This window comes from Emericellopsis atlantica (genome assembly GCF_019669845.1).
Source record: "Emericellopsis atlantica unplaced genomic scaffold F5Z01scaffold_5, whole genome shotgun sequence".
NCBI lineage: Eukaryota > Fungi > Ascomycota > Sordariomycetes > Hypocreales > Bionectriaceae > Emericellopsis > Emericellopsis atlantica.
In genome coordinates this window covers 522,623-545,538 of record NW_025764707.1, presented here as the reverse complement: position 1 = coordinate 545,538, position 22,916 = coordinate 522,623, and the positions used below count along the sequence as shown (strand labels likewise).

The window sequence follows — 22,916 nt, the reverse complement described above, 5'->3', positions numbered from 1 at the left end:
ACTCGACATTACCTACGGACCGTCTTACTACTTCTGTTTATATGAGACACCTTTACAGATGCGTGGAACAAAGTCTGCTCCTCGAAATTTGAATCTCGAGACGGACATGATATTTCTTCTTCGTGCGCCATACGTGCACGGTTACATCTAGTCCAGGATAAGGGAACATCGCCAAAAAAAAAAAAAAAGTCCGAGCAGACGGATCCACTAAAGGAGTCAGCACGGTAAACAAACCACGCTGTTAGCAGCAGTTGATCCTCGACGCACTGTACATAACAGACTCAACTTTGGGATTTTTCGGAAGGCATTTACGTATGTACACTGTACAACCCTGGGCCACATGTTTCGGGTCTGGTTCTTGGCCGAACAACCCTGGACCACTTCTTCGGGCACATGACCTTTTCGGGCCCCCGCGTTGTGTCTTGTTTGAGAGAAGAGGGGGGCGGGGGAAGCGTGCGAAGAAGGGGCCCTATGTCTCCTTCCCAGCATTATCAAAGCTGTTGATACCTTTGCCTCATTATCATCCAGATTCAACGTGTGGAAATTCAACACCATGGCGTCAAAGATCAACATCGAGGTAAGACATTTCGTTCGTATATCCCATAGCTTGGATTCCTCGTGTCTACTTGTCTCTACTATTATTCAAGACCACTGACCCTCCTGCCGCGTCCAGACCTACCCAGGCAACATCATCAACAACGAGTTTGTGTCTACACCGACGACACGCCACTCGATCGACCCAGCCACAGGCAAGCCTCTCTACGAGGTACCAGTCGCCCGCAAAGAGGACCTCGATGCCGCTGTCAAGCATGCCCGCGCCTCGTTCAAGTCATGGTCTGCCACTCCGTTCGAGGACCGATCAAAACTGCTCCTCGCCTACGCTGATGCTGTCGAAGCTAATCGTACGGATCTTGAGCGTCTCCAGACCATGGAGCAGGGCAAGCCTCTCTCCTTGGCCCAGACTGAAGTCAACATGGCTCTCACCTGGCTTCGTCAATTCGCAACCATGGAGGTAAAAAGCGAAATCATCGAAGATACCGCAGAACGGACTATCTATTCTACATTCCCGCCTTTAGGCGTGTGCGCTGCTATCGTTCCGTGGAACTGGCCCATTTTGCTCGGGCTCGGCAAGGTTGGCCCCGCTCTGATGACGGGTAATACGGTTATCATGAAGCCGTCTCCGTACACTCCATACTGCAACCTGAAGCTGGGGGAGATTGCCATGAGTATTTTCCCTCCCGGTGTCTTCCAAGTCCTTAGCGGCGACGATTCTCTAGGACCATGGATAACCGAGCATCCTGGTATTGATATGGTCTCCTTTACTGGTTCTATTCCTACCGGTAAGAGAGTCGCTGCGAGCTGTGCCAAAACCCTGAAAAGGTATGTCCTAGAGTTGGGCGGTAACGACGCTGCGATTGTATGCGACGATGTGGACATCTCGAAATGTCTGCCAAAGATTACTACGCTTGCTTTTCTCAACTCGGGTCAGATCTGCATGCTTCCGAAGCGAATTTACATACACGAGAAGATATATGACCAATTCAGAGACGCTATGGTTGAATTCACCAAGAACAACATCAAGACTGGCGGAGGCTTTGAGGCGGATGTTGTTGTTGGACCAATTCAGAACAGCATGCAGTACGTACCTGGAATTTGGTTTCACCCGGTTGGAATGATTGCTGACTACAGTCCAACAGATTTGATCTTGTCAAGGACATGTATTCACAGATTGACAAGGCTGGCTGGAAGACCGCACTCGACGGCAAAGCCCGCGACGGTGCGGAAGGATACTTCATGGAGCCTGCTATTATCGATAACCCTCCGGAGGCCTCGCGGATCGTCGTAGAGGAGCCCTTTGGTCCTATCGTACCTATCATGAAATGGTCTTCGGACGATGATGTTATTGAACGAGCCAATGCGCTCGAGACCGGACTGGGTGCTTCAGTGTGGAGCAAGGACCTCGTTCGCGCCGAGAAGATGGCCCGACAGCTGAGTGCAGGCAGCGTTTGGGTCAATTCGCATTTCGACGTCGCGCCGAATGTCCCCTTCGGAGGTCACAAAGAGAGTGGTATTGGAATGGAATGGGGCATTGAGGGCTTCAAACATTACACGAACACGCGAAGTCTATGGGTGTGGAAGAAGACTTTTGATTGATGTCCTATGAGACTGATACCATCATAGGGCGCATTGAATAGGCTTCTCTTATTATACTGTATCAAACAGGCCACAAGGGAATTTCACATGTGCTCTTAATGTGGCCAGTTAGCGTACACACGCTACAACACTTTGCGTTGCCCTCATAGTGGCAAATGGCTGGCTCATCATTCATGAGAAAGAAGTTCATTACAAAAGGTATCAGATAGACTACAATGCTAGATGAGTCCCGCATGTGGCTTTTACCCATGAGCCAGAATGCCCTATTCAACGCCAGTCCGCCCCTCCAAACGATCTTGGCCTGCGCACAATCATGCGCCACCTACAGTCACTCCCATTCCGGACCATGCTAGGTTCCCAGCTGCGGACGCCGCGCCCTTCAGCTTTGACGTCCCATCCCTTGGCTCCTCAGTAGATACCGGGAATGATCTTGGAACGGACAATCGTCTTGTACCTGTCCCAGTCCTTGCCATACTTGCGGTGGCACTTGATGTCATCTCGACCCTCGCGATGGACAAGGAGCACGGCAAAGTAGATGATGTAGAAGCAAGTGAGGGGGATGGCCCAGCCGCGGGCCTCGCCTTGGATCACCTCGCGACCGTCAGTCATCAGATACGACCCGGGCGCATTGGAACCAGCCGAGAGGATCTGATAGCCAGACACGCCGCAGGGGAGGCAGTAGGCCCACGCCTGGAGCCAGTCGCCCAGGTAGTTGATATGGCGAGATACGCCCCACCAGCCAGAGGTGAGGAGTTTGCTGCCCGACTTGGTCTCGATGAAGGTGAGGTGGGCAACCTGGGGGTCGTCGGGGTTGATGCGGAAGCGGTTCTTTTGGCTGTTGGCCGAACGGAAGATGTAGTAGCCTGCGGCGATGATGGCGAGCATCAGCGTCAGGTAGACCGGACCCAGGTGGACTGGGTGGTGGGCCAGGTAGCGCGTCTGCAGGGCGTACGCAAAGGGCTCCCAGACGAAGTCGCCAAACGCCAGCATCATGCCGAAGCCGTCCGTCGTAATGTCCATGGTCGTCAGGATGGCCGACTCGTTCCACCACGAGTCGACGACGTACAGGGCCTGCACGACGCTGATCAGGACCATGCTGTCGGTCACGTAGCCAAAGGTGCGGTGCTGTTTGGCCATCCAGACAAAGTTCATGAGGACCCAGCCGAACATGCCGGGGCGCAGCTCGAGCCACTCCTTGAGGTCAATCTCGCCGATGAACGGCAGGGTGACGCGGGGGTTCAGCTCGCGGCCAATGAACCAGTCGTAGAGGATGTTGCCTGACTGGCCACCGGCGGCCAGCTCGCGGAGCTCCTTGTTGCCAGGCTTGACGCTGAAGCTGTGGACGTAGACGTAGGTCGCCGTGGCGTAGGCCAGCAGGATGTTGGCGGTGATGATCTGGATGTAGTTGTCGCTGATAAAGGTCCACACGATGAAATGGGCGCCTTGCGCGGCGGTGCCGGCAGCAAGCACAGCCAGCATGACCGAGTGGCAGTAAAAGGCTATGTCGTCAGTGAGTCTTCGTTTTTGCTGTTGGAATGCTTTTCTGTGTACGCACTGTTGAGGCGGTAGCTCAATCTTTCACCATTGCGCAGCTTGACACCCTGCACCTCCTCAGCGGGCAGCACCCTGTATAGAATGGCGTTGACCAGGACATAGCCAATGGTGGCGAGGAGAGCCTCCCAGCTGAAGAGTCCGACGATGCCCTCGGCCGGCCAGCCCACCTCGCGCTTGAGCTGGGCCAGCGTCAGGGTCGAGGGATGCAAGAGCGACGGCGGCGGGCAGCCGGTGACATCGTTGCAGGCGAAAGCAAAGATGTACACGACCACGGGAAGGATGAAGGATATGAAAAAGGCACCGGGACTGCCGCATAGTTAGAGCGTGATCGCGAGACGAGGGTTAGGGAGGGGGGTTCACTCACGGGCCCAAGAACTCGTAACCGTGCTCCTCGAATGCGGTCTTCTTGCTCGTCTTGGGGGCCATGGCTGCGATTGATTCACCTGGCAGTGGTGGTGGTGTCAACAGAAGGCGGCGGACGCTCTTTAAGGTGGCGGCCTGGCGGTGGTCACTTGCTGGGTCGGCGCGTCATGCATCCGTGTCGTACCATTCGCAAATTTCCTAGAGACAGGAGGAGCTGAGCTCTGAGCTCCAAACGGGGTTCGGCTGCTCCAGCATCCGGGTCGCGTCACCTCAAGTCCGTGCCTTTAGCTCAAAGGAAGCTAGACCTTTTTAGACTAGCTGCTACTGACTGCGGAGACAGTGTTTCTCCGGGCCCCGGCGGAGGCACCTTCCCTTACCGGCACGTACCTTACCTTACCTTATCCGACGCGAGAAATGCGTTCATCGTGGGGGTCTCCTGCAGCCAATGGTGGCACAGCTGCGTCTCCCGTTTAATGACAACCTGGTGATTTTGAATCATCAAGAGGCGCAACCACGTTGGAGTTCTTGATCAATTATCTTCGTCCAAGCATATTATCATCCTTTCGCGCCGGCTTGCATCGCGTACTCTCGTTCATTAACAAAGCTGGTTATCATCTTGTCTAGTACATGGTATAACCTCTCCAACTGTCGAATTCGCGCTCGAGCGCAGTCCGTCCCCCCCTATCCACATCGTTGATCCAATCTTCGGCGGCGCGTTCCGACATGATGCGCGGCTTCACGACCTTTGCCTTTGCGCTGCTGGCAGCATCAGTACGGGCATCTGATGACGAACCATCACATACTACACCAGCGCCCGCGTGTACGGCCACCTCTACCACCGGCAGTGGCGCGTACTTTGACTTGCGACCGGACATTGCGTGGCCCGAAGACGATGAGAAGGCACACAGATATGCCCAGCACAAGGACTACCACGCACGAGGCTACGATTATGGGAAGAATTTCACCATAAACATTTGCAACTCCGTGGTGGATCCTTTGACGGACGTGGTCGGCCTCGAGGAGAGTCAGTGGCAGAATGTCAGCGCATACTACATGTCGCATGGGGACATCTACTCGATAGGGTAGGTTTGCGCGCTTGGGCTGCGATGGATGGTTGCGCTAATAACTGCAGCTCCGAATCGAAAGGTCTCCGGACGCGAGGGCGAAAGCTCCTGCTCCAGTACACTGGCGGCTCGCCCTGTGGCGGCAGTGGTGATGAGGATGACGACGACGCTCGTAGAAACGTCGCCCGTTTCGACTCCGACTCGGTCCTCTACCACGATGGGCAACACGGACCCATGGAACACATCCACGAGGCCGGCAAGGTCGAGGCAAAGTCGGGAGGCGACAATGTCCGGCGAAAGTCGACCACCATCTCGTTCCTGTGCGACCGCGACCCCGGCACCGTCCAAACGACCATTTCCTTTGTCGGCACCGATCCCGACGAATGCGCCTACTTCTTCGAGGCACGGTCGCAACACGCCTGCGCATCGGCGGAGCCGCACAAGCCGGGCAGCGTCGGCCCCGGCAGCGTGTTCGGCGTCGTCGTCCTCATCGCCGTTCTCGTCTACTTCCTGGGCGGCATCTTCTTCAACCGCACCGTGAACCACGCGCGCGGCTGGCGCCAGCTCCCCAACTACAGTCTGTGGGCTGGCATTTGGAGCTTCCTTTGCGTACGTGCCCCTCGGCTCAAACCGAGTTTGCCCTGAGTTAGACGTTTGTGAAGACCTGGGGCGCTGACGAGTACCACCCCCTTGTAGGACATGGTCGTCATCACCATGGCGTCCTGTGCGCGCTTCTTCCCCGGGCGGAGGGGCTACAGTTCGCTGCGATCGGGCCCCAGTACGCGAGACAGCGAGCAGGAGGCGCAGAGGAATGCGCTGATTGATCAGCTGGACGAGGAGTGGGACGACTAGAATGCCACCCGACGACGACGACGCATGGTGTGATTGTCTGCGAGCAGCAGGCTGTTTTGATCAAGTGAGGCGTTCATGGGGCGCACGTGCGGTTGCAGAGGACGACACGCACATTACACGGCGGAAGAGCATTTGATATGTTTCTCTCTCTCTCTCACGATTCCTGCTGTATTATACATCGAGCAATGCAAGCGTTGGGCTTCCGGTACATGTACATACTTAGACTACAGAACATGAATACTACTGAACGAATGAAGAACACTGGGGGCGGACGAGTTGGCCAGTGCTGACCGACAATGCCAGTCAGTGGCAGCTGTCGCCTCGTTTGCAAGATGCACTCTACCGTCTCTACGAAGTTGCGCGTCGTGAGACAGAGGGCACTGGTGGGCTCCATGATCTCTATCACAACATGCTGGTCTCTGTGGAACGGCGATCTGTCACAATCTACAGGGCAGGCCCCGTCAGATACCAGCAGAAGCCAGCCGAACGTAATTTCTGGACCGATCGGGAAAAAGCAACAGCCTGCTGGGCCAGGCCAGCCTGGACGGGAACGGGGAGATGCAGTTTGCCTTGCGCCACAGGGGTGGGCAGAATCGCGCCGGCCTGGCGTATGCACGCCAGACGTGTGAAGATTTGCCATGATCTGCAGGGCATGAAGTATCTGACACTGTATCACGGGCACGGGTGAGTGCGTGTAGATACATGTATGGGCTGACCGCACGATGTCCAGACCTCCATGCCATGTGTACGCACTCAGTGTCCATTCGCCATTCCATAGAAGGCAGGACGAGTAGACTGGACGCAAATTACGACAATCAGAAAAAGCCAAGAACCCATGATCGAGCACATTCCGTAAAGGAATGCTGCTGTCTGCAGATCGTGTCACTCTCAGCAAGCCCCTGGACGCCCCTGGGCCAAATAGCACCAAACGGAAAGGGACTCCAGCCACTCCCGATGCCAATCCGGCATGATGGGCCTGTTTGCTTCCGGAGCCTTGGGAGTACTTTATTGTGTGATTATTAACACGGATTTGTCCGTTGTTGTCTCTGTAAAGATGGCCTCACACTTCGCTGATCGAGTGAGCTTATGACAGGAACCGTTAAGACAGCATGGAAGCGCGCATCTGCGATCCGAAGAACTTCCCAAGTTGGAGCGAGACTTTGAATAAGGGTACACAAAACCACAGAATTTAAACTACATCCGAACTTTGACATCACCTCGTAGAAATCATCTCCTGGTCAGCCGGCTTAGTGTTGGTTGTTTGTGACGAGCGGGAGGCAACGACCTGAGATGTGACGGCTCGGAAATTCCATCATGTTGACAAGGATTTCCTACTCTATCCCAGAGCCCGGTATGACAGGCTTTAAGTATAATGAGAACATACCAGTCGTTCTGTTCTGCTGACTATAGCAGTTCGGTTCTTCTGATGTTTGTCCCGACAGCATCCGTTGACACTGCACGGCCGTCTCTTCTTTGCTCCTTGGTTGCTCTTCGTTCCCATATACCCAGAACTTGCGGTCTACGGTCTCTGCGATAGCGTGACGCCGTGCGTCAGAGTCACTGTACCTACCTCTCGGTCTCGCCGCTTTCACCTCCTCTTCTCGTCGGCAGTCCGCAGCCACCCAGCATCATCAGGTCTGCTCTGGAGCGGTGAACGACTGGCCTTTCCCCGCCCAGATATTTCACGTCTCGCTACCCGATCAGGAAGAAAAATGCACTACAAATCCGGTACATGGCGTGTTGTTCAAGGCCGCTACGTCTTCGTCCCGGAGAACACTACCTCGTCTACCCATCAGCCGCCTTCTACTCTGTCTGCTAAAACTTCGACTGCAAACTCCCTTCAGCCTGCCTTCTCTCGTCGACCGAGTGTTCGACCAACAACAATGACACAAGACCACGGGACACCTTTGTCCATGATGGTGAGAGCATATACGGTTGCCGCATGACCTTCGCTAACATTAAGAAAGGACTATCTTAACACAGCCCCTGGATACTGCTTTGATCTCGGATACGGGCCAATGGCAAGCCCCTGGGCATCTCATTCAGACTACCAGCGGGACGTCGACCGGTCGACCGCGGGCTTTCAGAGCGTGCCTGAACCCCCTTTTACATGCAACATGACACCTGGCGTCTGGCTTCCCGATATCTCCTGGACCAGCCACTTTGAGGCCTGCAACTGGTCACGCACCGAGAGCTTCCACACCGATGGGCACGAGGCCCCCTATTTCTCCCAGCATAACGGGTATCCAGAGCCCGTTGATAGTCCACTCCAGCTCCCGTCGTCGTCGACGACGTCTTCCTCCCCCAGCTCCGACGCAGGCACCGAGACCATGGTGGACTTTCCCCTCGCGGGCGTGGCAATGGCCATGCACGTGGGCTCGTCGCCACTCCTGGAAGAACCCACCAGCAGCGTCGACGACAGCGACCCCGTCCCCAAGAGGGAGTACATCGAACCAACGGGTCACCGCCCCCGATCCACTCCGAGTCGCATATCACCCCTCGGTGAGGACGCGCGCCACAGGAGGGACCAAGTCCTGCTCGACGGCCGCCGGGCTGGCCTGACATATGCCGAGATTAAGAAGCGTCACAACCTGTCCGAGGCCGAGTCGACCCTGCGCGGACGCCACCGCACCCTCACGCGCAATCCAGAGCACAGGGTCAGGAAGCCCCAGTGGACCAGGAGGGATGTGAGTGTGTCCGCCCCCCGCGCGTGTGCCCGAGTACCCGGCCTGACCGCATAGGGAACAGCTTGCGTTGCTCAAGGAGGCCAAGGGCTCATGCCAGATGAAGCTGTGGTCCGAGGTGCAGCAGCATCTCGAGGCGCAGCGTGCGTCGTACCCATTTGGGGCGAATGCGTGCAGTAGGAAATGGGAGGAGGTCAACAGGTGCGGCGGGGTGTAAAAGCTCAGATTTTCGTCTTCTCTTGTTCTTCTTCGGCATCAATAGAATCACTATGAGGCAGCCCAATTCCCCTGAGTGCGTTGACTAGACCTGCCGCGTCCTTCCGCAGAGCCTCCCACTCCAGTTCACTCTTCACCAGCGCTGTGCCCGCGAGCAGGGTGCCGTTGAGCGCCAGGTTGCCGAGTACGTGGCCGTCGTCCGAGGTGATCTTGACGCCTTCTGCCACCCGCGGCACGAGAGCCAGCGTCGTCTTCGTCATGGCCATGTTGTAGCTCATCACCGCCTCGCCCTCGGAGGCCACCTGCTGCACCCGACTCCCCGTGAAGCGCGCCCAGGCGTTCACAGCCCGCCTGTAGAGTCTGATGTACGCCTCGTGAAGATCCGAGCCTTGCATTTCGAGGTGAATTTTCTCCGTGAATGCCGCAAAGGGAGTCTGACGCTCGCTCAGCCGGTCCGTCAAGACGTCCCATGAACTGGTCTTGTCCAGGCCATCCTTCATCCTCGCAATGGGCAGTAGTTGTATGTGGCGGTGAGGCTGACTCGCGCCAGAGTGCTCGCCAGAGTTGAAGAAAGCGAACAAGCCATCCTCATGCCCCTCGTATGCCCTGATGCAGCTCAGCGTGGCCTCGAGGTCTGATGGCTCAAGCAAGTGTGTCTGCAGCTTGAAAGCAGTGGTCGCGAGGATGAAATGCTCTGGCACTACGGCAAACTTGTTCAGCACGACAAAGTGCGACGGGCCAACGTCTGCGACGCGCAGAGCTGGCGGCGGATTCTCAAAGGGGTCAAAGGGCTTGTGGGACTTGGCGGCTGGGTCAGGAGGCGGGCCCTTGGGTTTGTTGGCCAAGGCAGGCGAGAATCGCAATTGGAACTGGGATGAACATTAGCACTGGCCATCTCGAGCTGTCTCCGAGTGAGCGGACTTGCGGGAATGGAGCCTGCAGTGAGAATGGTGACCTGCGTTGGGAAGTAGTGGATATCCCCGTTGGCACGCGCGGCATTGAACGCCTTCTTCACCAGGTCGGGCAGGTCGCCTGGCGCTTTGATACGGGACATTGCGAGAGCGCTGCGCAGGTTGAGATGTGAGGGTTATGGATCAGGGATGGTCTTCTATTTCTCACGACTCTGGAGGAAAGTCGATTTGAGGTTCGCGTTTGTTCCTGGCTAAGACGGCATGAGGTCATGCTTGGCGGGCGCGTTCCACGACGCCATGAATTACCCCACTTCACACTGCGTACGACATCGCCAGCAGCCTCAGTTTTGATCGCAGCTCAAATGTTCACAAATCAATAATACTGAGTGTGTCGGCTCACGATTGGACACGGGCCTGTACGAGGCTTGGTTCATACTCACTACCACAAGTGGCTGCACCAAGAAAGGGCATTTCGAAATGCCAAGCACCATATTAGCAAATGGTAGTGGAGTGAATATATTCAAACAAGCCCTGCTGCGGACATGTACTCATATCCCCGGCATGCCAACAACACCTCTGACCGCGGGAATGAAACGAGGCACAATGTACACAACATAGAAGCCAACAGTCGCTGTCAAGAGACCCGTGAGCTAATTGTCCATGTTAGTAAATGTATCATCCGGAGGCGGCAGTGGCAGGTACTCACCTTCTCAAACCAGGTGTGGAAGTATATAGCAGTCATGAGCAGCATCCAGAGATTCAAGCCGACGACAACACCCGTGATCTTGCCAGAAAGGCCAAACCAGCTCTGCGCTCGCCCCGCACCAGCGGCAACCCCAGCCTCGACGTTGGCGCTCTTTGTCGCGCCATCGGCCATGACGACGGTCCTCTCATCCTCTCTCCAGTTGGCCCACCTGAGGACGGCCCAGCCAACCTCCTCCATCAAGAACGCCGTGCTCAGGACGAGCAGGAAGACGTGCCCCGAGATATCATGCCCGCCCTTCCACTTGCCTCCAGCCGCCTTGCAAGCCACCGCCGTGACCTTTTCGCCCACGCTCGTGTCGCCCATCTCCACCTCCATCTCCGCGAGCTCGCATCGACCGCCGGTCCACCTGAAACCGCGGTCGATGATGGGCGGACCGAAGAACCACTGGGTGACAAAGAACCAGCACGCCGTGACCAGGACCCAGCGCACGCACGCCTGGAGCCTGCGCACCTGGGTGCTCAGCGACGGGTGCAGCAGGACAAAGAGGATAAAGGCCAGGCTCATCCAGCCCCACCCCTGCTTCACAAAAAGGACGTTGAAGAGATTCGACTTGCGCGCAAAGTAGCTAGGGGCCATGGTTGGGTCCTGCGCGTGGGATTGCGTGACGTGGTCGTACGGCGCAGAGCGCGTCTGCGGTGACAGGACCGAGAAGATGGTGCCAAAGATAAGGGTCGCCGGGAATATGGCCAGACCGATCTGCTCGAGGGGCGTGGGCACGTATGGCGATGATCGTGGCCGCGTAGAGGCTGCGCTGGCGCGCGTAGAGGGCGCTGCCTCTGCCCATGTTTCGGCGCCGCGACGCGTTGTCACCATCGCGAGGCTCTAGAGTATAATGCAGGGGTACGTATGTTTGTTGAAGCGAGGCGAGGACGGTGTTGCATGCGGGACGACAAGTTCATGTTGGAGGGACAAACACACAAATCTTCAGTGTGTCCTGAATGACGTCGACGTCAACATTCCACTTGTGGGGCCCACGATCGACCACCAGCTTGGAAATCCTGGCACGCTTCGACTGGGACGGCTAGTCTAGTAATGAGTTTCATTCTACTAACAACGTCAAGGCCACTGATCAGCGATTAGACCATTGACTGCCGCTAAGATTTCCCTGCTCCAACACGCTTGTGAGGCTGTGGGTTGACGGCTGAGGTGAAGTGGAGCCCTCCCATCCCCGGTCTGACTCCCCAAGTCCTGAGGCTGAGCCACCCTTATAGGTCTCACTAATGAGCAAGATTACCAGCGAAGTAGCTGAAATCGAATTGGTAAAAAACCGAGAACATCTCCCCGTCTCTTCGGAGACCTTCGCTTTTTGTTCAGTAGGGCTCTAGCTTGCAGTACGAATCCCAGTGTCGGGTCTGCCATATCCTTTTTGCATCGTTCGTCACCCTTCTTACGGACATGCAATATAAGTCAAGTAAAGTCGCTCTTCACACTATATACATGGAAAAAAATGCACGTCGTACTACATGGAGGCATTCTCTGCATGAAGGCAGGAGCAGAATATATATCTAAATCAGTAGTATGTAATTCCATTCACATCCAAGAGGCCGCAAGACGCTACACAAGCGAGCAGCTGGCGAGAATGGCAAAAAGGTGCGTCCATGGATAGCACTGGTGTTCGAACTATATATCTTTGACGCAAAAAGCGAAGGTCCTAATTAAAGAACACTGATCAATCCCAAGAGCAATTGAGCTACTTCGCTGGAAATCTTACTGTTACTTTGGTATATGAAGGTCGTCAAGGGGTGGCTTGGTGGGTCTCCCCTCCCTGGCCTGAGTCATTCGCCGGACGACATGAAGAACAGCAACCACATAACATCGGCTATCCAGCTTGCATAAGAAGATCCTTTGCGTCGACAGGGGTCACAAAAACAAACAGCACTATTGTAGCAACGGCCACAGAAGAGAGCCAGGTTCCCTTCATCATCGTTGTATGTATCTATGATATTAGCTCTATAGCTCCCGCCACTTGGATCCAAACCCGCACTTCTTCATTGCGCGTAAGTCGTTACATCATCAATACTTGTCCCTCCTTGCAGAATCCTCCAAGGGGTGCATATCTTTGCCCCGTCTCTTCATATCTTGCTGCGCCTGTCGCACAAGCCCCATCGCCTCTTCGACAACGTCCTGGCCCCTCCGCCATGTGTACAGCGTGATCCCCAGGCGATCGAGCTCCTGGTGCGCACGCTCCAGCCTCCTGTTCCACAGCTCAATCTTCCTGTCGATTGCTGTTGGCTGCTGTGCGCCAAGCTGGGGCGAGCTCGTCGGTGAGCCGGTGCGGGACCGCATGGACGATCGCGCCACGGCCTTGCCTAGAGACAGTGTCGACCCCGGCAGCGGATCGTAGTCAACATCCGAATTTGCGTTGCTCACCACACTGGAAGGCGTGCCACGCCGGCGCGGGGGCGGTGGTTGCGGCGGTACGCGTCCGCTGTCCCGTCTTTGCGCCTGCAATCCTGGCGTGCTGGCGGGGCTGCTGTTAACCGTCTGGGAGGACGGGTTCCGGATCTGCGATAGGGGATGTGGCGCATTCGCTCCGCTGGGCACGGGCTTTCTTGCAGGCAGCGGCGGCGCTGCGTCTTCGTCGGACTTGTTAAGCGAGGACGTGCTCCGCAAGGCCGCTGGCTTGTTCGGTCTCGGTGGCGGGGCCTTGCGAGCGGCAAGTAGATCAGAGGCACTGCCCTTGCGGTGTGCAGGTTGCTTGCGGACTTGATCCAGTGCCTGGGCTTCGTCCCATGCAGCCTGCCGTGGCTCCTCGGACAGATCGATCAGATCGCCCATGGTTGGCCCGCTGGACGGCTCCTGGGCTTGCGGAGCATTGGGTGCCGTGTTCCACCGCCTGCTGCCAGTCTCGTTGAAGCCTTGATCACGGAGGCTGAGGTTGGACACCTTGCTCTTGAGCCCGCCAAACGAGTTCTGGAAAAAGTCGACCCGCTCCGGCGTCGTGACATCGCGGATGAAGATGGCTAGGATACTCTTTGGGTTGGCCATGGCGAGCTCCGTGTAGACCTCGAGATCGGCCTCGCCACTGTCCCCCACGAGGATAAATTTCCGCTGTGGAAAGTCTCGGATGAGGCGCTCGAGTGTAGACTTCTTCCGTTCCGCCACAGGCTCAAAAATGCCCTGAAGCATGCCAGAGTACTGCTTCAAGTGAAGCGAGCCAGGTGGTAGACCACTCAGCTTGAAGTAGCTCGCCAATACGGGGTACAGTTGCCACGGGCTGTTCGAACAGTAGTGAATCTTCACGTCATTGGCGTGCAGTCGCCCATACCACTCCTTGACGCCTTCCACCGTGAGCTCGCCAAGATCCCGCACAAACGTGTTTCGAAAGATCTCCTTTGCGCCGCTCGAAATGTTGGATCGCTTGATTGTGTCGTCGACGTCGCTGATCAAGCTGACGCCGTACGGCTCCGTGATTTGGACCTCTTGGATCGCCGAGAGACCCTCGCTGGCCAGCACCCTGACGTGCGTGGGCACGAAATCCAGTGGCGCCCGAAAGTTAAAGTGCCCGGCGTCGTTGGTAATGACTGTTCGTGACTGCGACTTCGAGTCGTTGTAGAAGAAGATGGTCACAGGCAGCGAGACCGAGGGATTGGTCATAAAAGGGGCTATCCGAGCCATCAGGTTCTTGTTGGCCACCGCAAACTCGGCTTCGCTCATCTCTGTCGAGGAACCACCTGTTGAGTACTGGGTGGCTGTGCGCATCGGGCTGCTGGGTGCGGACCCCGAGCCGTTCCCTTGGCCGGTCTTGTAATTGTACATGCTGCCGGTTTCGCTGTTGTCGAGCTGCGGCCTCTCGCTGTATTCGCCTCGGCCAGCGGCCTGCTTCTCTTGCAGCCCTCGGCGCTCGATTTCTTCCGCCTCGCGCTCTATGCGCTCTTGGTCGCGTTGCGACTCGTGCATTTGGTGTTGTGCGCGGAGTCCTCCCTCGCCGGCGTCAGCAGCTGGCTGCTCCGTTCGTGGGGCTACGATGCCGCTCAGCCTCCGGGCGATCCCAATCAACATGCGGTCCTTCCTGTTCATGGGCCCGGACGAGGGCGAGTAGACCCATCCTCGAACGTCAACGTCGACAATCGCCCTCTCATCCTCATTTCGGTCCCACTCGTTCTTCCAGAAGAGTTCCTCTTGCGTAGCTCCTTGCTGTCCTTGCGTAGCCGACTCGGACGGACTGGACCAGTCTTTCTTCGCATGCCTTTTAGCGTAAGACGGGAACAAAACCATCTGCTCATTTCCCTTTACCCGTATGTCCACATCTGGGAATGCCCCTGGAATGTGCGTCCTCCCATGACCGTCGTGACCTCCATCCAGTACTGGTCTGGTTTGCGCGTACTGTTTCTGGATCTCCGATACTGCCGCCTGCCCTCGGTTGTAGAGCGTGCCGGCCATAGCCGCAATCTTCATCCTTCTGTACCCTTTCTGACCCCATTGTACTTGCTCCTCAGGCCCGCCTGGCGTGGACATCTTACTTTGCTTCGTCGCCGTCTGTCCCCTCAAGACCCTCTGCCCATCTTTCGTGGTGACCCTACGCAGTCGATTCCGTACGTTATACCGGTGATACTGCGGGCCAAGCAGGATGCGTCGTCCGTGCCGCGCAACGACGTCAAGGAGCCGGGTTCCCTGGGCACGACGGCGCTGGCGATCGAGTATGAATCGGTATATGCGAGACTGCAGGCCGCGCTTGAAGCTGGGGAGGGTGTACGCGTGGAAGTCAAGGAGCCGTTCGTGGTAGCGATCGCGGATCGTTCGCGGGAAGAGATAGCGAAGAAGGCTGGTGCGGTTGTGGGGGTGCGGTTTTGGCAAAGGACGCCCGGCGCGCAAGAAACGAAAGGGGAACCTGAATGGAGCCAGCTTGGGCGATTCTTGGTTCGCTGGGGCGAGGTTCGCCCAAGGCCTCTATGTTATCCCAGCTCAGCAGAGCTGCGCACCTGACAGCAAGTCCAATACCGAAGTCCTAGTGCTAGATCGGAGTGTGGAAGTCCAAGGTACCGATTGACTTGGCTGATGCTATTCCAAGGTCTTTAGCGGAGGGTGATTGGCGTTGACTCTGGCGGGTGGGAGGTGCATGCGCGTCTTGTCGGGGCTCGTGATAGTAAAGGTTGGCAGACTGGCTGTCACTTGGCAGGGCACGTTTTGCGTCATGGGATGTCAGGGCGGCTGGATGCCGAGGCCTACCCTGTACACTCAGATGAGTGTGGTGAAATGGCGGTCGACCATTTCAACAACATGCATCCAATTGAATGCTCGAATATCGACACGTAGTCGATGCTATGGCAATGAGCGGAGCGATGTGTACAAACAACAATGATTCCTTTTCGAGGTCAGAACAGCTTTACACATGCATCGGACCACTGTTACCGTGGTTGGCACAAGGGCATGCATCATGCTGTGACCCCCAAGTTAAACAACATGAGGCGATCACGTTGGGGAAAAAGTAGCATATCAGTACAATAAATTGGCGAAAGGCCAATGGCCACTAAGAACAACTCAACATCACTATTTGCCCCTCCCGCGACCCCGACCACGACCACGGCCACCGCCGCCTCCGCCTCCTCTCCCACGAGAACCTCCTCTTGACCCCCCTCGAGATGGACCGTCACGGGCAGGACGGTCTTTCTCGACTCCATCCTCCCGGTCTCCTCGATCCCCTCTATCCGGGCGTCCTCCCCGAGGAGCACCTCGTGAAGAACCCCTTCCGCGACCTCGTGATGAAGGAGCAGCGCTCTTGTCATCTTCATCCCCTCTGTTCTTGCCACCCTTCCAGAGATTGCCCTCCTTTCTCTGCGCCATATTGTCCAAACGCTTCTTGTCCTTGTTGCTCAGCTTGCCGGCGCTTGTCTTCTTCTTCAGCTGGTCGCGAACGCCATTGAGTTCATCAGCACCGGCCTGTTTCGACTTTTGCTTGTCGTCCTGGGTCTCGAACCAGGTTCGCTTCGGTCGTGACTTGATCTCATTCTCGTGCTCAATCAAGTTCTCGCCCTTGCGTACCTGCATCTCGGCAGCAGCGAGCTGCTTCTCCCGCTTCTCCTCTTTCATAATCTCCTCAATCTCGTTGTCCATCTCGTCGATTTGGTCTTGCCACTTGTCCGCATCCGCGGGATCAATGGTTCGGCTTGTGACCTTGGCACCCTGGGCTTTGCCAGCGCGGACGGCAGCCTTGACAACCTTGCGATCAGGCTCCGCCGCCAATGTTACGGCCACACCGGTACGACCGGCACGCGCGGTACGACCAACACGATGGACGTAGATTTCGAGAGATTGTGGCGCCTCGTAGTTGATGACGGTGTCGACACCCTTGATATCAAGACCACGCGAGGCGAGATCCGTAGCGAGCAAATGAGAGACTTTGCCATCTCGGAATTTCTCTACGTTTTCGATACGCTTTGTGGGTTAGCAATGTTTCCATACAGGAACAGGGGTTGGGCTTACCATTGTTTGGTTCATGCTACCGTGAAGTTCGCCGCATGAGAGACCAAGCATGCCAAAGATGATCCTCGCTCGGTGAGCGTCTTTCTTCTGTCGGAAGAACACAATGACCCGTTCGGTATAGAGAGTCTTGCAGAGATGAACCAGATAGCCAAGTCTCTTGTCCTCGCGTCCCGGACGCAGACGCACAAACTCCTGCACCAAGGTGCCGACCGTCCGCTTCTGCGAATCAACCATGAGTCTCACGGGCTTGTTCATTCCCACGCGCACCAAGCGGTCGACAGTCGATGTCATTGTCGCGGAGAACAGCATCGTCTGCCGCGACTTGGGCATCGTGGTCAGAATCTCGTTGAGCTCGTCGGCAAAACCGTCCTCCAGCATGCGATCAGCTTCGTCGAGAACCAGGATCTCCACGGTGTCAACGTTGAAGCTGGCCGAGTTGCGCATGTGATCGATGAAACGACCTGGCGTGGCAATGATCACGTCGGGCCTCAGACGAAGCTCAGCTTCCTGCATCTTCAGACTCAAACCACCAACGGCAAGGGTGAATTTGATGTCAGTAAAGGCAGCGATCTTGGTGGCCACAGCGTGACACTGGATGGCCAGCTCTCGGGTGGGCGTAAGCACCACGACGCGGGTTGTCGGCATCTTGTTCGGGCGGTAAATGAGGCGCTCAAGGATGGGGATGATGAAGGCACCAGTCTTTCCGGAACCTGTAACGGCACCTCCGACAATATCCTTACCCATCAATGCGATGGGGATTGTCTTGTCCTGAATGGGGGTTGGCTTGGTGAATCCGACGTGCGTCAGGCCGCGCATGATTGGGCGCGAGAGGTTCATTCCCAAGAACGACGAGGAATCCTTGTTCTTGCCAGGCTTCGCCTTTTCCTCGGGGGCGAAGAAGGCGTTGCGCTTGGCCTCTTCTTCGGGGTCCTCTTGGTCGCTCGCGTCCGAGTTGTCCTCATCATCGTCTGGATGGTTCATGGGCGTGGCGACCGAGTCGTCGTCTGAGGCGGGCTCGTCACCGTCTTGCAGCTCTGCCTCATCTTCTGACCCGTCCTGGTCTTCCTCGTCGCCCTCCTCATCTTCGGCATCAACGTTCATGCCAAAGGCATCGTCGGCAAGGACTTCGTCGTCATCATCGTCGAGATCCACAGCCATGTCGTTTTCGATCTCGTCATCACCGTCGGCATCCTCGTCAGGCAGAACTGCAGTGGCTTCCCCGTCGACATCGACGTCGGCCTCAGCCCCAGCATCTCCTTTCTTTCCATTCTTCTTCTCCCTCCGTCGGCGGATGATTTCGTCCAGGTCAACGCCCTTCTTCTCCTTCATGTTCTTCTTGGCGCCTTCGAAGCCCCAACCTTCGAACTCGTCTTCGCCCAGATCGCCAGCAGCATCCATCTGGAATTCAAAATCGGAATCCATGGCACCGTCGTCGGCCTCTTTCTTTCCCCAGACGCCTTCTTCGGTTGTTTCGTCAGCTTCTTCATCGTCGTCTTCTGCCTGTTTTCCTTTCTTCGCGTTCTTGCTAGTCTTGGCTTTCTTTCGGGGCGGCTCTGGCGCTAGCTCCTCTTCCTCCTCGATAGGGAGGTCATCATTATCTGATAATGTGTACACAAAATCATCATCGATCGGTCGTTTGTTTGTAGGCGCCATTGCGTCGAAGTTTGCGACAATTATGCAATGGGTCTACGCAGTCTGGTTGTTGCGAAACTCGTCTCGCAGACGACCGTGGGGCATTCCAAAATTTCCAGAGTACCTGCACGGGCTGATTATTTCTGCCGCCAAAAAATTGGGCGGTGAGCCAGCAAGCCTCCATGGCTCCATTTCAAGCTCCGGTCGCTAATAATTCCAGGCGACATGCCTTGGCCTGCACACGTGATGCACTGTGGGGGGGGGGTGCTGTCCAAACCAGCGCGCTGCGCGGCCCGCGATCTTAGGCGACTGAGTCCGCTGTTTTGCCGGTGGTATTGCCCCCCCACCACGCGGTTGATTGGGCGACGGGCTTGATGATCAAAGCACCGCGAATGAGGGTCGATGGGATAATTTCTCTTTCCAAACCTCATTACAGTCTTGACATTTTGCTGCCTAATAACCTTTACTAGGCTTCGACCATAAACTTTGTCTTAAGTCGGCGCATCGGTATTCCCGTCAATTTTCATCTTTGGCAAACGATTCGACAAGCTCCCCTTCCCGCTGTTTACACCCCAAGACTTCACCATGGGCGAGTCACGGTGCGACCTCTTGCGCGTCTAGACACTGTATGCTGTTGCTGACGATAGCCGCCATCAGTCAAGAACTTGTGCAATGGCTGAACAGCCTGCTTCAGCTCAATATCACCAAGGTCGAGCAGTGCGGCACTGGGTATGTGCTGAACTACCCCTCCCCCGCCGAGCCCCTGAAGAAGCATGGCGCCGTGACCGATGGCTGACGACGACAAAGTGCTGCCCTCTGCCAGGTCTTTGACAGCATCTACATGGACGTTCCCATGTCGAGGGTCAAGTTCAATGTGAATAGCGAGTATGCGTACATTCAAAACTTCAAGGTCCTGCAGAGTATGTTGAAAATGCGACGCGAGATGAAACATCGCTGACTTTGCGACAGACACGTTTGCGAAGAAGCAGATCGACAAGCCCATCCCCGTCGAGCAGTTGGTCAAATGCAAGATGCAGGACAATCTCGAGTTCTTGCAGTGGACAAAGAAATTCTGGGACTTGAACTTCCCCGACCACGACTACGATGCCGTCGCGCGCAGAAAGGGAGCCGCTGTCCCGTCCGGAGGTGCAGGTGCCCCTAGAACTGCGACTGCCAGTGCGGGCGCGAGACGGGGGGGAGTCACTCCCAGCGGCGGCGCTAGGGTGGCCAAGGCTGCTGGACCAGGCACCGCCGCCCTGCAAAGCGAGAACGCCACGCTCAAGGAAACCGTCGGCGGTCTCGAGCGAGAGCGCGACTTCTATTTCAGCAAACTGAGGGACATTGAGCTGCTGATTCAACAAGCTGTTGAGGAGGACCCCGAGCTTGAGAAGCAAGAAGACGGCTTGGTAAAGAACATTCAGACCATCCTCTACTCGACAGAAGAGGGCTTCGAGATCCCCGCCGAGGGCGACGCTGTGAGCGACCAGGAGACATTTTGAGGGACGGGAGGCATGGCGTGACCTGTCCACGTTTGTCCCGCGGGGGAAAAGTGAAGCGTTCAGCCTTCGGTTCCTGTCAGAGTTGCAGAAAGGAAGCGAGCGATTGCATAGATGTGGGCCAACCTGAAGACATGCAGCTGTCAAGGGTCAAAACACGACGCGGAAACGAATTATATGACGAAGAGTAATGATGTCTCGTACTTGAATAACCTCAATCCAGTACTCCAACCGCTAGCGTGATGTCGAATGTACAGCCAAGACCGTGACGCTTCAGTGTTGGTCCACAGCAGTGATGACGTCTTGACCTGAGCTTGAGGTTTGAGCGACGTTGTACGAGCCTTCGTACAAGTCGGACAAGAAATGATTCATATTGTGAAGAGTGTTTTCGCAAGTGTGCAAACTATGTCGGAGCGAGTGAACCAGCCAAATGCAACAGCGCATCCCACGGTATGAAGGTGGCGCTAGCGAGTATCATGATGCACCCTGGCCGTCTCCAATCGACCCCCAGCTGCACGGTGCACCCTGCAGCGTGACGCCTCGTCATTCCAGACTTGGGTTGCCTGACGATCGCCTGACGCCCAAGCTCTAACAGCCTCGACAACTTTCTCTTCGTCATCATCATCACCAAAACGCAGCCATCCAGAAACACAGTCATTTGCCACCTGTTCTCAGGCAGGGCATCCCCGACTTTCAATCTGTTGCGATCAAAGCCAATTCAGAGCTAGACAATGGCACCGCCGCCTGAAATTGCGATACCCTCTACCAGCACATCGACTGCGGGCGCTTCGAAGCCATATACACTGTACAACATCACCCTTCGACTGCCCCTCCGATCATACGTCGTTCAGAAGCGTTACAGCGATTTTTCGAACCTCCATAGCACCTTGCGTGAGGCTGTCGGCACACCGCCTCCCGAGCCTCTCCCTGGGAAACACTGGCTCAAAAGCACAGTCAACTCGCCAGAGCTGACGCAGCAACGACAAACAGGGCTTGAGAAGTATCTCAAGGCGATAGCCGAGAGTCCAGATCGGAGATGGAGGGATACATCAGCATGGCGAGCTTTTCTAAATCTGCCTAGCAGCAGCACTACAAACTCGGCTGTGTCAGCAGGTGGCATGGTGGGTAGCAACACCGCTGTCGGAGCGGCAGATCCTCACACGTGGCTAGATATACACCGCGAAGTAAAGGGATGCCTCCACGAGGCGAGGCAGTGCCTTTCACGAAGAGACGGGGCCAGTGACAGTGGGAACAATTCTGCCGCCGCTGAGGCTGGCGCGGCAGCCAAAAAGTCACTGATCAAAGCTGGCACCTTGATCAGTAGCCTCGGCGACGGCCTTCGGAAGATGCAGGAGTCCGGTAGGCTAGGCGATGGGGAGCTACGCCGCAGACGAGATCTCGTGGCAAACGCAAGGATGGAACGCGATGGCATGGAGAAGCTGGCGAATAGCACGCCCTCGCCAGCAGCAGGCAGAGGAGGAGCCAATGCCGATACAAAGGCCGCCAAGTCGGACAGAGCTGACTTGCTACGAGGTGGCAAGCCCGGGGGTCGAGTACTGGGGGCACCACTACCGGAAACCGACAAGACGCGGGAACTGGATAATGAAGGTGTCTTGATGCTTCAACGTCAGGAATTGGAGGAGCAAGATTTGAGTATCAACCAGCTTGCCGCGATCATCGCCCGACAGAAGGATATGGGCGTCCAGATCGGTGAAGAGGTCGACAGGCAAACAAAGATGCTAGAGATGATGGACGAAGATGTCGACCGCGTGTCGGGCAAAGTCAAGGTCGGCAATGCGCGCCTCAAAAAGTTCTGACTGGGGATGATACACGGGTCTGTCAGGGCAATGATCCTAGCTTTCGGAATTATGGCTTGGGTTACCACTGTTCTGAATGGACTCGCAGACGGTTTCGTCTGGGTAGCTGAGATCTTGGCCATTCTGATTGTTCACCCTGGGCGACAATGATCCCCCTTGGCCGCAAACCAGGAGGGATGGACTGAACTTGGCAAGATACCACATGCAGGACATTTACGGCGATAGTCGAGTCGCGAACGGGGCGTACACAGCGACAATGTTTTCTTAGAATGATACCTGGACAATTGCGGCGTTTCGCTTTCTACGCTTTGGCCTTTCTCGTCACGGTGAATGTATTATCCGCATAACTCCATTTTCTAACTACCTCGCCTCGGACTGTTCCACAGCTTAATTGCTAGTGAATCTGTATGGCGTGACGCATACCAACTTCGAAATCGACACTTGTGGTACACGATGCGACATAACTCATGCATGTCGATGCAACCATATCGAATGCGCCCGTAGCCAGGTACATGTCACACCGGTTTATGTCCGCAAGGTGATGCCAGGTGTTGTGGCCAGGTGATACAATTAGTTGAGGGCGGCGTCCAGCTGGATCTCTGATCACCACGGGATCTCCAACTGGTCCCCGCAGTGACAGCGCCGCGCTCTGCACCTAATTACAGGCTACGTCACGTCTTGCGTTCACTATAATTTGGGTGGGTGGGCCAAGGGTTGGTGGTTGCTCTGACAACCACAAGCTTCTACGGTCCCCAATATGCTGTTCTGTTGTTACAGATCTTCCTACACAATGTTGGCGGGAAGTATTGCGAGAAAATCAAGCAATCACCGGGAGAAATTAGCCCTTCAACCAGAATCACGACTGCTTCCTCGGCATAACAATGCTGACAAACGGAAACCCATGCTTGCCACGTCGGTCGTGCTCTTCACAGTGGGGTGGTACTCCAGTCCTTGACCGCCTGCAGGCTCACGGGTCGACGACAA

At 56.1% G+C, this 22,916-nt stretch overlaps 10 protein-coding genes across 10 annotated transcripts; 5 read left to right on the top strand and 5 right to left on the bottom strand.

Moving 5' to 3' along the window:
- The first annotated feature begins 352 nt into the window (after window positions 1-352).
- F5Z01DRAFT_455611 (aldehyde dehydrogenase-like protein) lies at window positions 353-2,310 on the top strand. The gene is made up of 3 exons (XM_046259857.1): window positions 353-577; window positions 674-1,638; window positions 1,698-2,310. Exons 1-3 carry the CDS (start codon window positions 554-556, stop codon window positions 2,152-2,154), a joined length of 1,446 nt encoding a protein of 481 aa, XP_046121063.1. The 5' UTR covers window positions 353-553; the 3' UTR covers window positions 2,155-2,310.
- A 13-nt stretch (window positions 2,311-2,323) lies between these two features.
- Window positions 2,324-4,289, bottom strand: F5Z01DRAFT_647817 (ergosterol biosynthesis ERG4/ERG24). Its single transcript, XM_046263010.1, has 3 exons — window positions 4,073-4,289; window positions 3,710-4,014; window positions 2,324-3,653 (listed from the first exon to the last, which is right to left on the bottom strand). The coding sequence occupies exons 1-3, from the start codon at window positions 4,132-4,134 to the stop codon at window positions 2,563-2,565; spliced, it is 1,458 nt and encodes a 485-aa protein (XP_046121062.1). The 5' UTR covers window positions 4,135-4,289; the 3' UTR covers window positions 2,324-2,562.
- A 388-nt stretch (window positions 4,290-4,677) lies between these two features.
- On the top strand, window positions 4,678-6,064 carry F5Z01DRAFT_455344 (putative vacuolar sorting receptor). Its single transcript, XM_046259854.1, has 3 exons — window positions 4,678-5,153; window positions 5,204-5,744; window positions 5,832-6,064. The coding sequence occupies exons 1-3, from the start codon at window positions 4,795-4,797 to the stop codon at window positions 5,985-5,987; spliced, it is 1,056 nt and encodes a 351-aa protein (XP_046121061.1). The 5' UTR covers window positions 4,678-4,794; the 3' UTR covers window positions 5,988-6,064.
- Window positions 6,065-7,603: 1,539 nt separating this feature from the next.
- F5Z01DRAFT_455334 (uncharacterized protein) lies at window positions 7,604-8,871 on the top strand. Its single transcript, XM_046259853.1, has one exon. It carries the CDS (start codon window positions 8,006-8,008, stop codon window positions 8,726-8,728), a length of 723 nt encoding a protein of 240 aa, XP_046121060.1. The 5' UTR covers window positions 7,604-8,005; the 3' UTR covers window positions 8,729-8,871.
- Window positions 8,811-10,143, bottom strand: F5Z01DRAFT_455360 (HIT-like domain-containing protein). The gene is made up of 2 exons (XM_046259856.1): window positions 9,813-10,143; window positions 8,811-9,756 (listed from the first exon to the last, which is right to left on the bottom strand). The coding sequence occupies exons 1-2, from the start codon at window positions 9,939-9,941 to the stop codon at window positions 8,893-8,895; spliced, it is 993 nt and encodes a 330-aa protein (XP_046121059.1). The 5' UTR covers window positions 9,942-10,143; the 3' UTR covers window positions 8,811-8,892.
- On the bottom strand, window positions 10,144-11,694 carry F5Z01DRAFT_455359 (inositol phospholipid synthesis and fat-storage-inducing TM-domain-containing protein). The gene is made up of 2 exons (XM_046259855.1): window positions 10,505-11,694; window positions 10,144-10,448 (listed from the first exon to the last, which is right to left on the bottom strand). The coding sequence occupies exons 1-2, from the start codon at window positions 11,375-11,377 to the stop codon at window positions 10,347-10,349; spliced, it is 975 nt and encodes a 324-aa protein (XP_046121058.1). The 5' UTR covers window positions 11,378-11,694; the 3' UTR covers window positions 10,144-10,346.
- An 883-nt stretch (window positions 11,695-12,577) lies between these two features.
- Window positions 12,578-15,022, bottom strand: F5Z01DRAFT_617387 (uncharacterized protein; the record flags this gene model as incomplete). The annotated part of the gene is made up of 1 exon (XM_046260975.1): window positions 12,578-15,022. One exon carries the CDS (start codon window positions 15,020-15,022, stop codon window positions 12,578-12,580), a length of 2,445 nt encoding a protein of 814 aa, XP_046121057.1.
- Window positions 15,023-15,683: 661 nt separating this feature from the next.
- Window positions 15,684-18,817, bottom strand: F5Z01DRAFT_647807 (dependent RNA helicase drs-1). The gene is made up of 3 exons (XM_046263009.1): window positions 16,988-18,817; window positions 15,917-16,939; window positions 15,684-15,869 (listed from the first exon to the last, which is right to left on the bottom strand). Exons 1-2 carry the CDS (start codon window positions 18,638-18,640, stop codon window positions 16,055-16,057), a joined length of 2,538 nt encoding a protein of 845 aa, XP_046121056.1. The 5' UTR covers window positions 18,641-18,817; the 3' UTR covers window positions 15,684-15,869; window positions 15,917-16,054.
- F5Z01DRAFT_647803 (calponin homology domain-containing protein) lies at window positions 18,797-20,511 on the top strand. The gene is made up of 4 exons (XM_046263008.1): window positions 18,797-19,218; window positions 19,277-19,348; window positions 19,427-19,539; window positions 19,589-20,511. Exons 1-4 carry the CDS (start codon window positions 19,205-19,207, stop codon window positions 20,116-20,118), a joined length of 729 nt encoding a protein of 242 aa, XP_046121055.1. The 5' UTR covers window positions 18,797-19,204; the 3' UTR covers window positions 20,119-20,511.
- F5Z01DRAFT_647799 (Phox homologous domain-containing protein) lies at window positions 20,512-22,242 on the top strand. Its single transcript, XM_046263007.1, has one exon. The coding sequence runs from the start codon at window positions 20,847-20,849 to the stop codon at window positions 21,930-21,932; it is 1,086 nt and encodes a 361-aa protein (XP_046121054.1). The 5' UTR covers window positions 20,512-20,846; the 3' UTR covers window positions 21,933-22,242.
- Window positions 22,243-22,916: the final 674 nt, after the last annotated feature.

Bases quoted from the DNA above. Each gene is read 5' to 3' on its own strand.
- F5Z01DRAFT_647807 (XM_046263009.1), bottom strand. From the start codon at position 18,640: ATGGCGCCTACAAACAAACGACCGATCGATGATGATTTTGTGTACACA. The intron at 16,940-16,987 runs GTAAGCCCAACC...TAACCCACAAAG, and splicing joins GTAGCATGAACCAAACAATG to CGTATCGAAAACGTAGAGAA.
- F5Z01DRAFT_647799 (XM_046263007.1), top strand. From the start codon at position 20,847: ATGGCACCGCCGCCTGAAATTGCGATACCCTCTACCAGCACATCGACT.
- F5Z01DRAFT_647817 (XM_046263010.1), bottom strand. From the start codon at position 4,134: ATGGCCCCCAAGACGAGCAAGAAGACCGCATTCGAGGAGCACGGTTAC. The intron at 4,015-4,072 runs GTGAGTGAACCC...ACTATGCGGCAG, and splicing joins GGTTACGAGTTCTTGGGCCC to TCCCGGTGCCTTTTTCATAT. The intron at 3,654-3,709 runs GTGCGTACACAG...CTGACGACATAG, and splicing joins ATTGAGCTACCGCCTCAACA to CCTTTTACTGCCACTCGGTC.
- F5Z01DRAFT_455360 (XM_046259856.1), bottom strand. From the start codon at position 9,941: ATGTCCCGTATCAAAGCGCCAGGCGACCTGCCCGACCTGGTGAAGAAG. The intron at 9,757-9,812 runs GCAAGTCCGCTC...TGTTCATCCCAG, and splicing joins TCACTGCAGGCTCCATTCCC to TTCCAATTGCGATTCTCGCC.
- F5Z01DRAFT_455359 (XM_046259855.1), bottom strand. From the start codon at position 11,377: ATGGTGACAACGCGTCGCGGCGCCGAAACATGGGCAGAGGCAGCGCCC. The intron at 10,449-10,504 runs GTGAGTACCTGC...ATGGACAATTAG, and splicing joins TCCACACCTGGTTTGAGAAG to CTCACGGGTCTCTTGACAGC.
- F5Z01DRAFT_455344 (XM_046259854.1), top strand. From the start codon at position 4,795: ATGATGCGCGGCTTCACGACCTTTGCCTTTGCGCTGCTGGCAGCATCA. The intron at 5,154-5,203 runs GTAGGTTTGCGC...TAATAACTGCAG, and splicing joins GGGGACATCTACTCGATAGG to CTCCGAATCGAAAGGTCTCC. The intron at 5,745-5,831 runs GTACGTGCCCCT...ACCCCCTTGTAG, and splicing joins GCATTTGGAGCTTCCTTTGC to GACATGGTCGTCATCACCAT.
- F5Z01DRAFT_647803 (XM_046263008.1), top strand. The intron at 19,349-19,426 runs GTATGTGCTGAA...ACGACGACAAAG, and splicing joins GTCGAGCAGTGCGGCACTGG to TGCTGCCCTCTGCCAGGTCT. The intron at 19,540-19,588 runs GTATGTTGAAAA...ACTTTGCGACAG, and splicing joins AAACTTCAAGGTCCTGCAGA to ACACGTTTGCGAAGAAGCAG.
- F5Z01DRAFT_455611 (XM_046259857.1), top strand. From the start codon at position 554: ATGGCGTCAAAGATCAACATCGAG. The intron at 578-673 runs GTAAGACATTTC...TGCCGCGTCCAG, and splicing joins CGTCAAAGATCAACATCGAG to ACCTACCCAGGCAACATCAT. The intron at 1,639-1,697 runs GTACGTACCTGG...ACAGTCCAACAG, and splicing joins CCAATTCAGAACAGCATGCA to ATTTGATCTTGTCAAGGACA.
- F5Z01DRAFT_455334 (XM_046259853.1), top strand. From the start codon at position 8,006: ATGGCAAGCCCCTGGGCATCTCATTCAGACTACCAGCGGGACGTCGAC.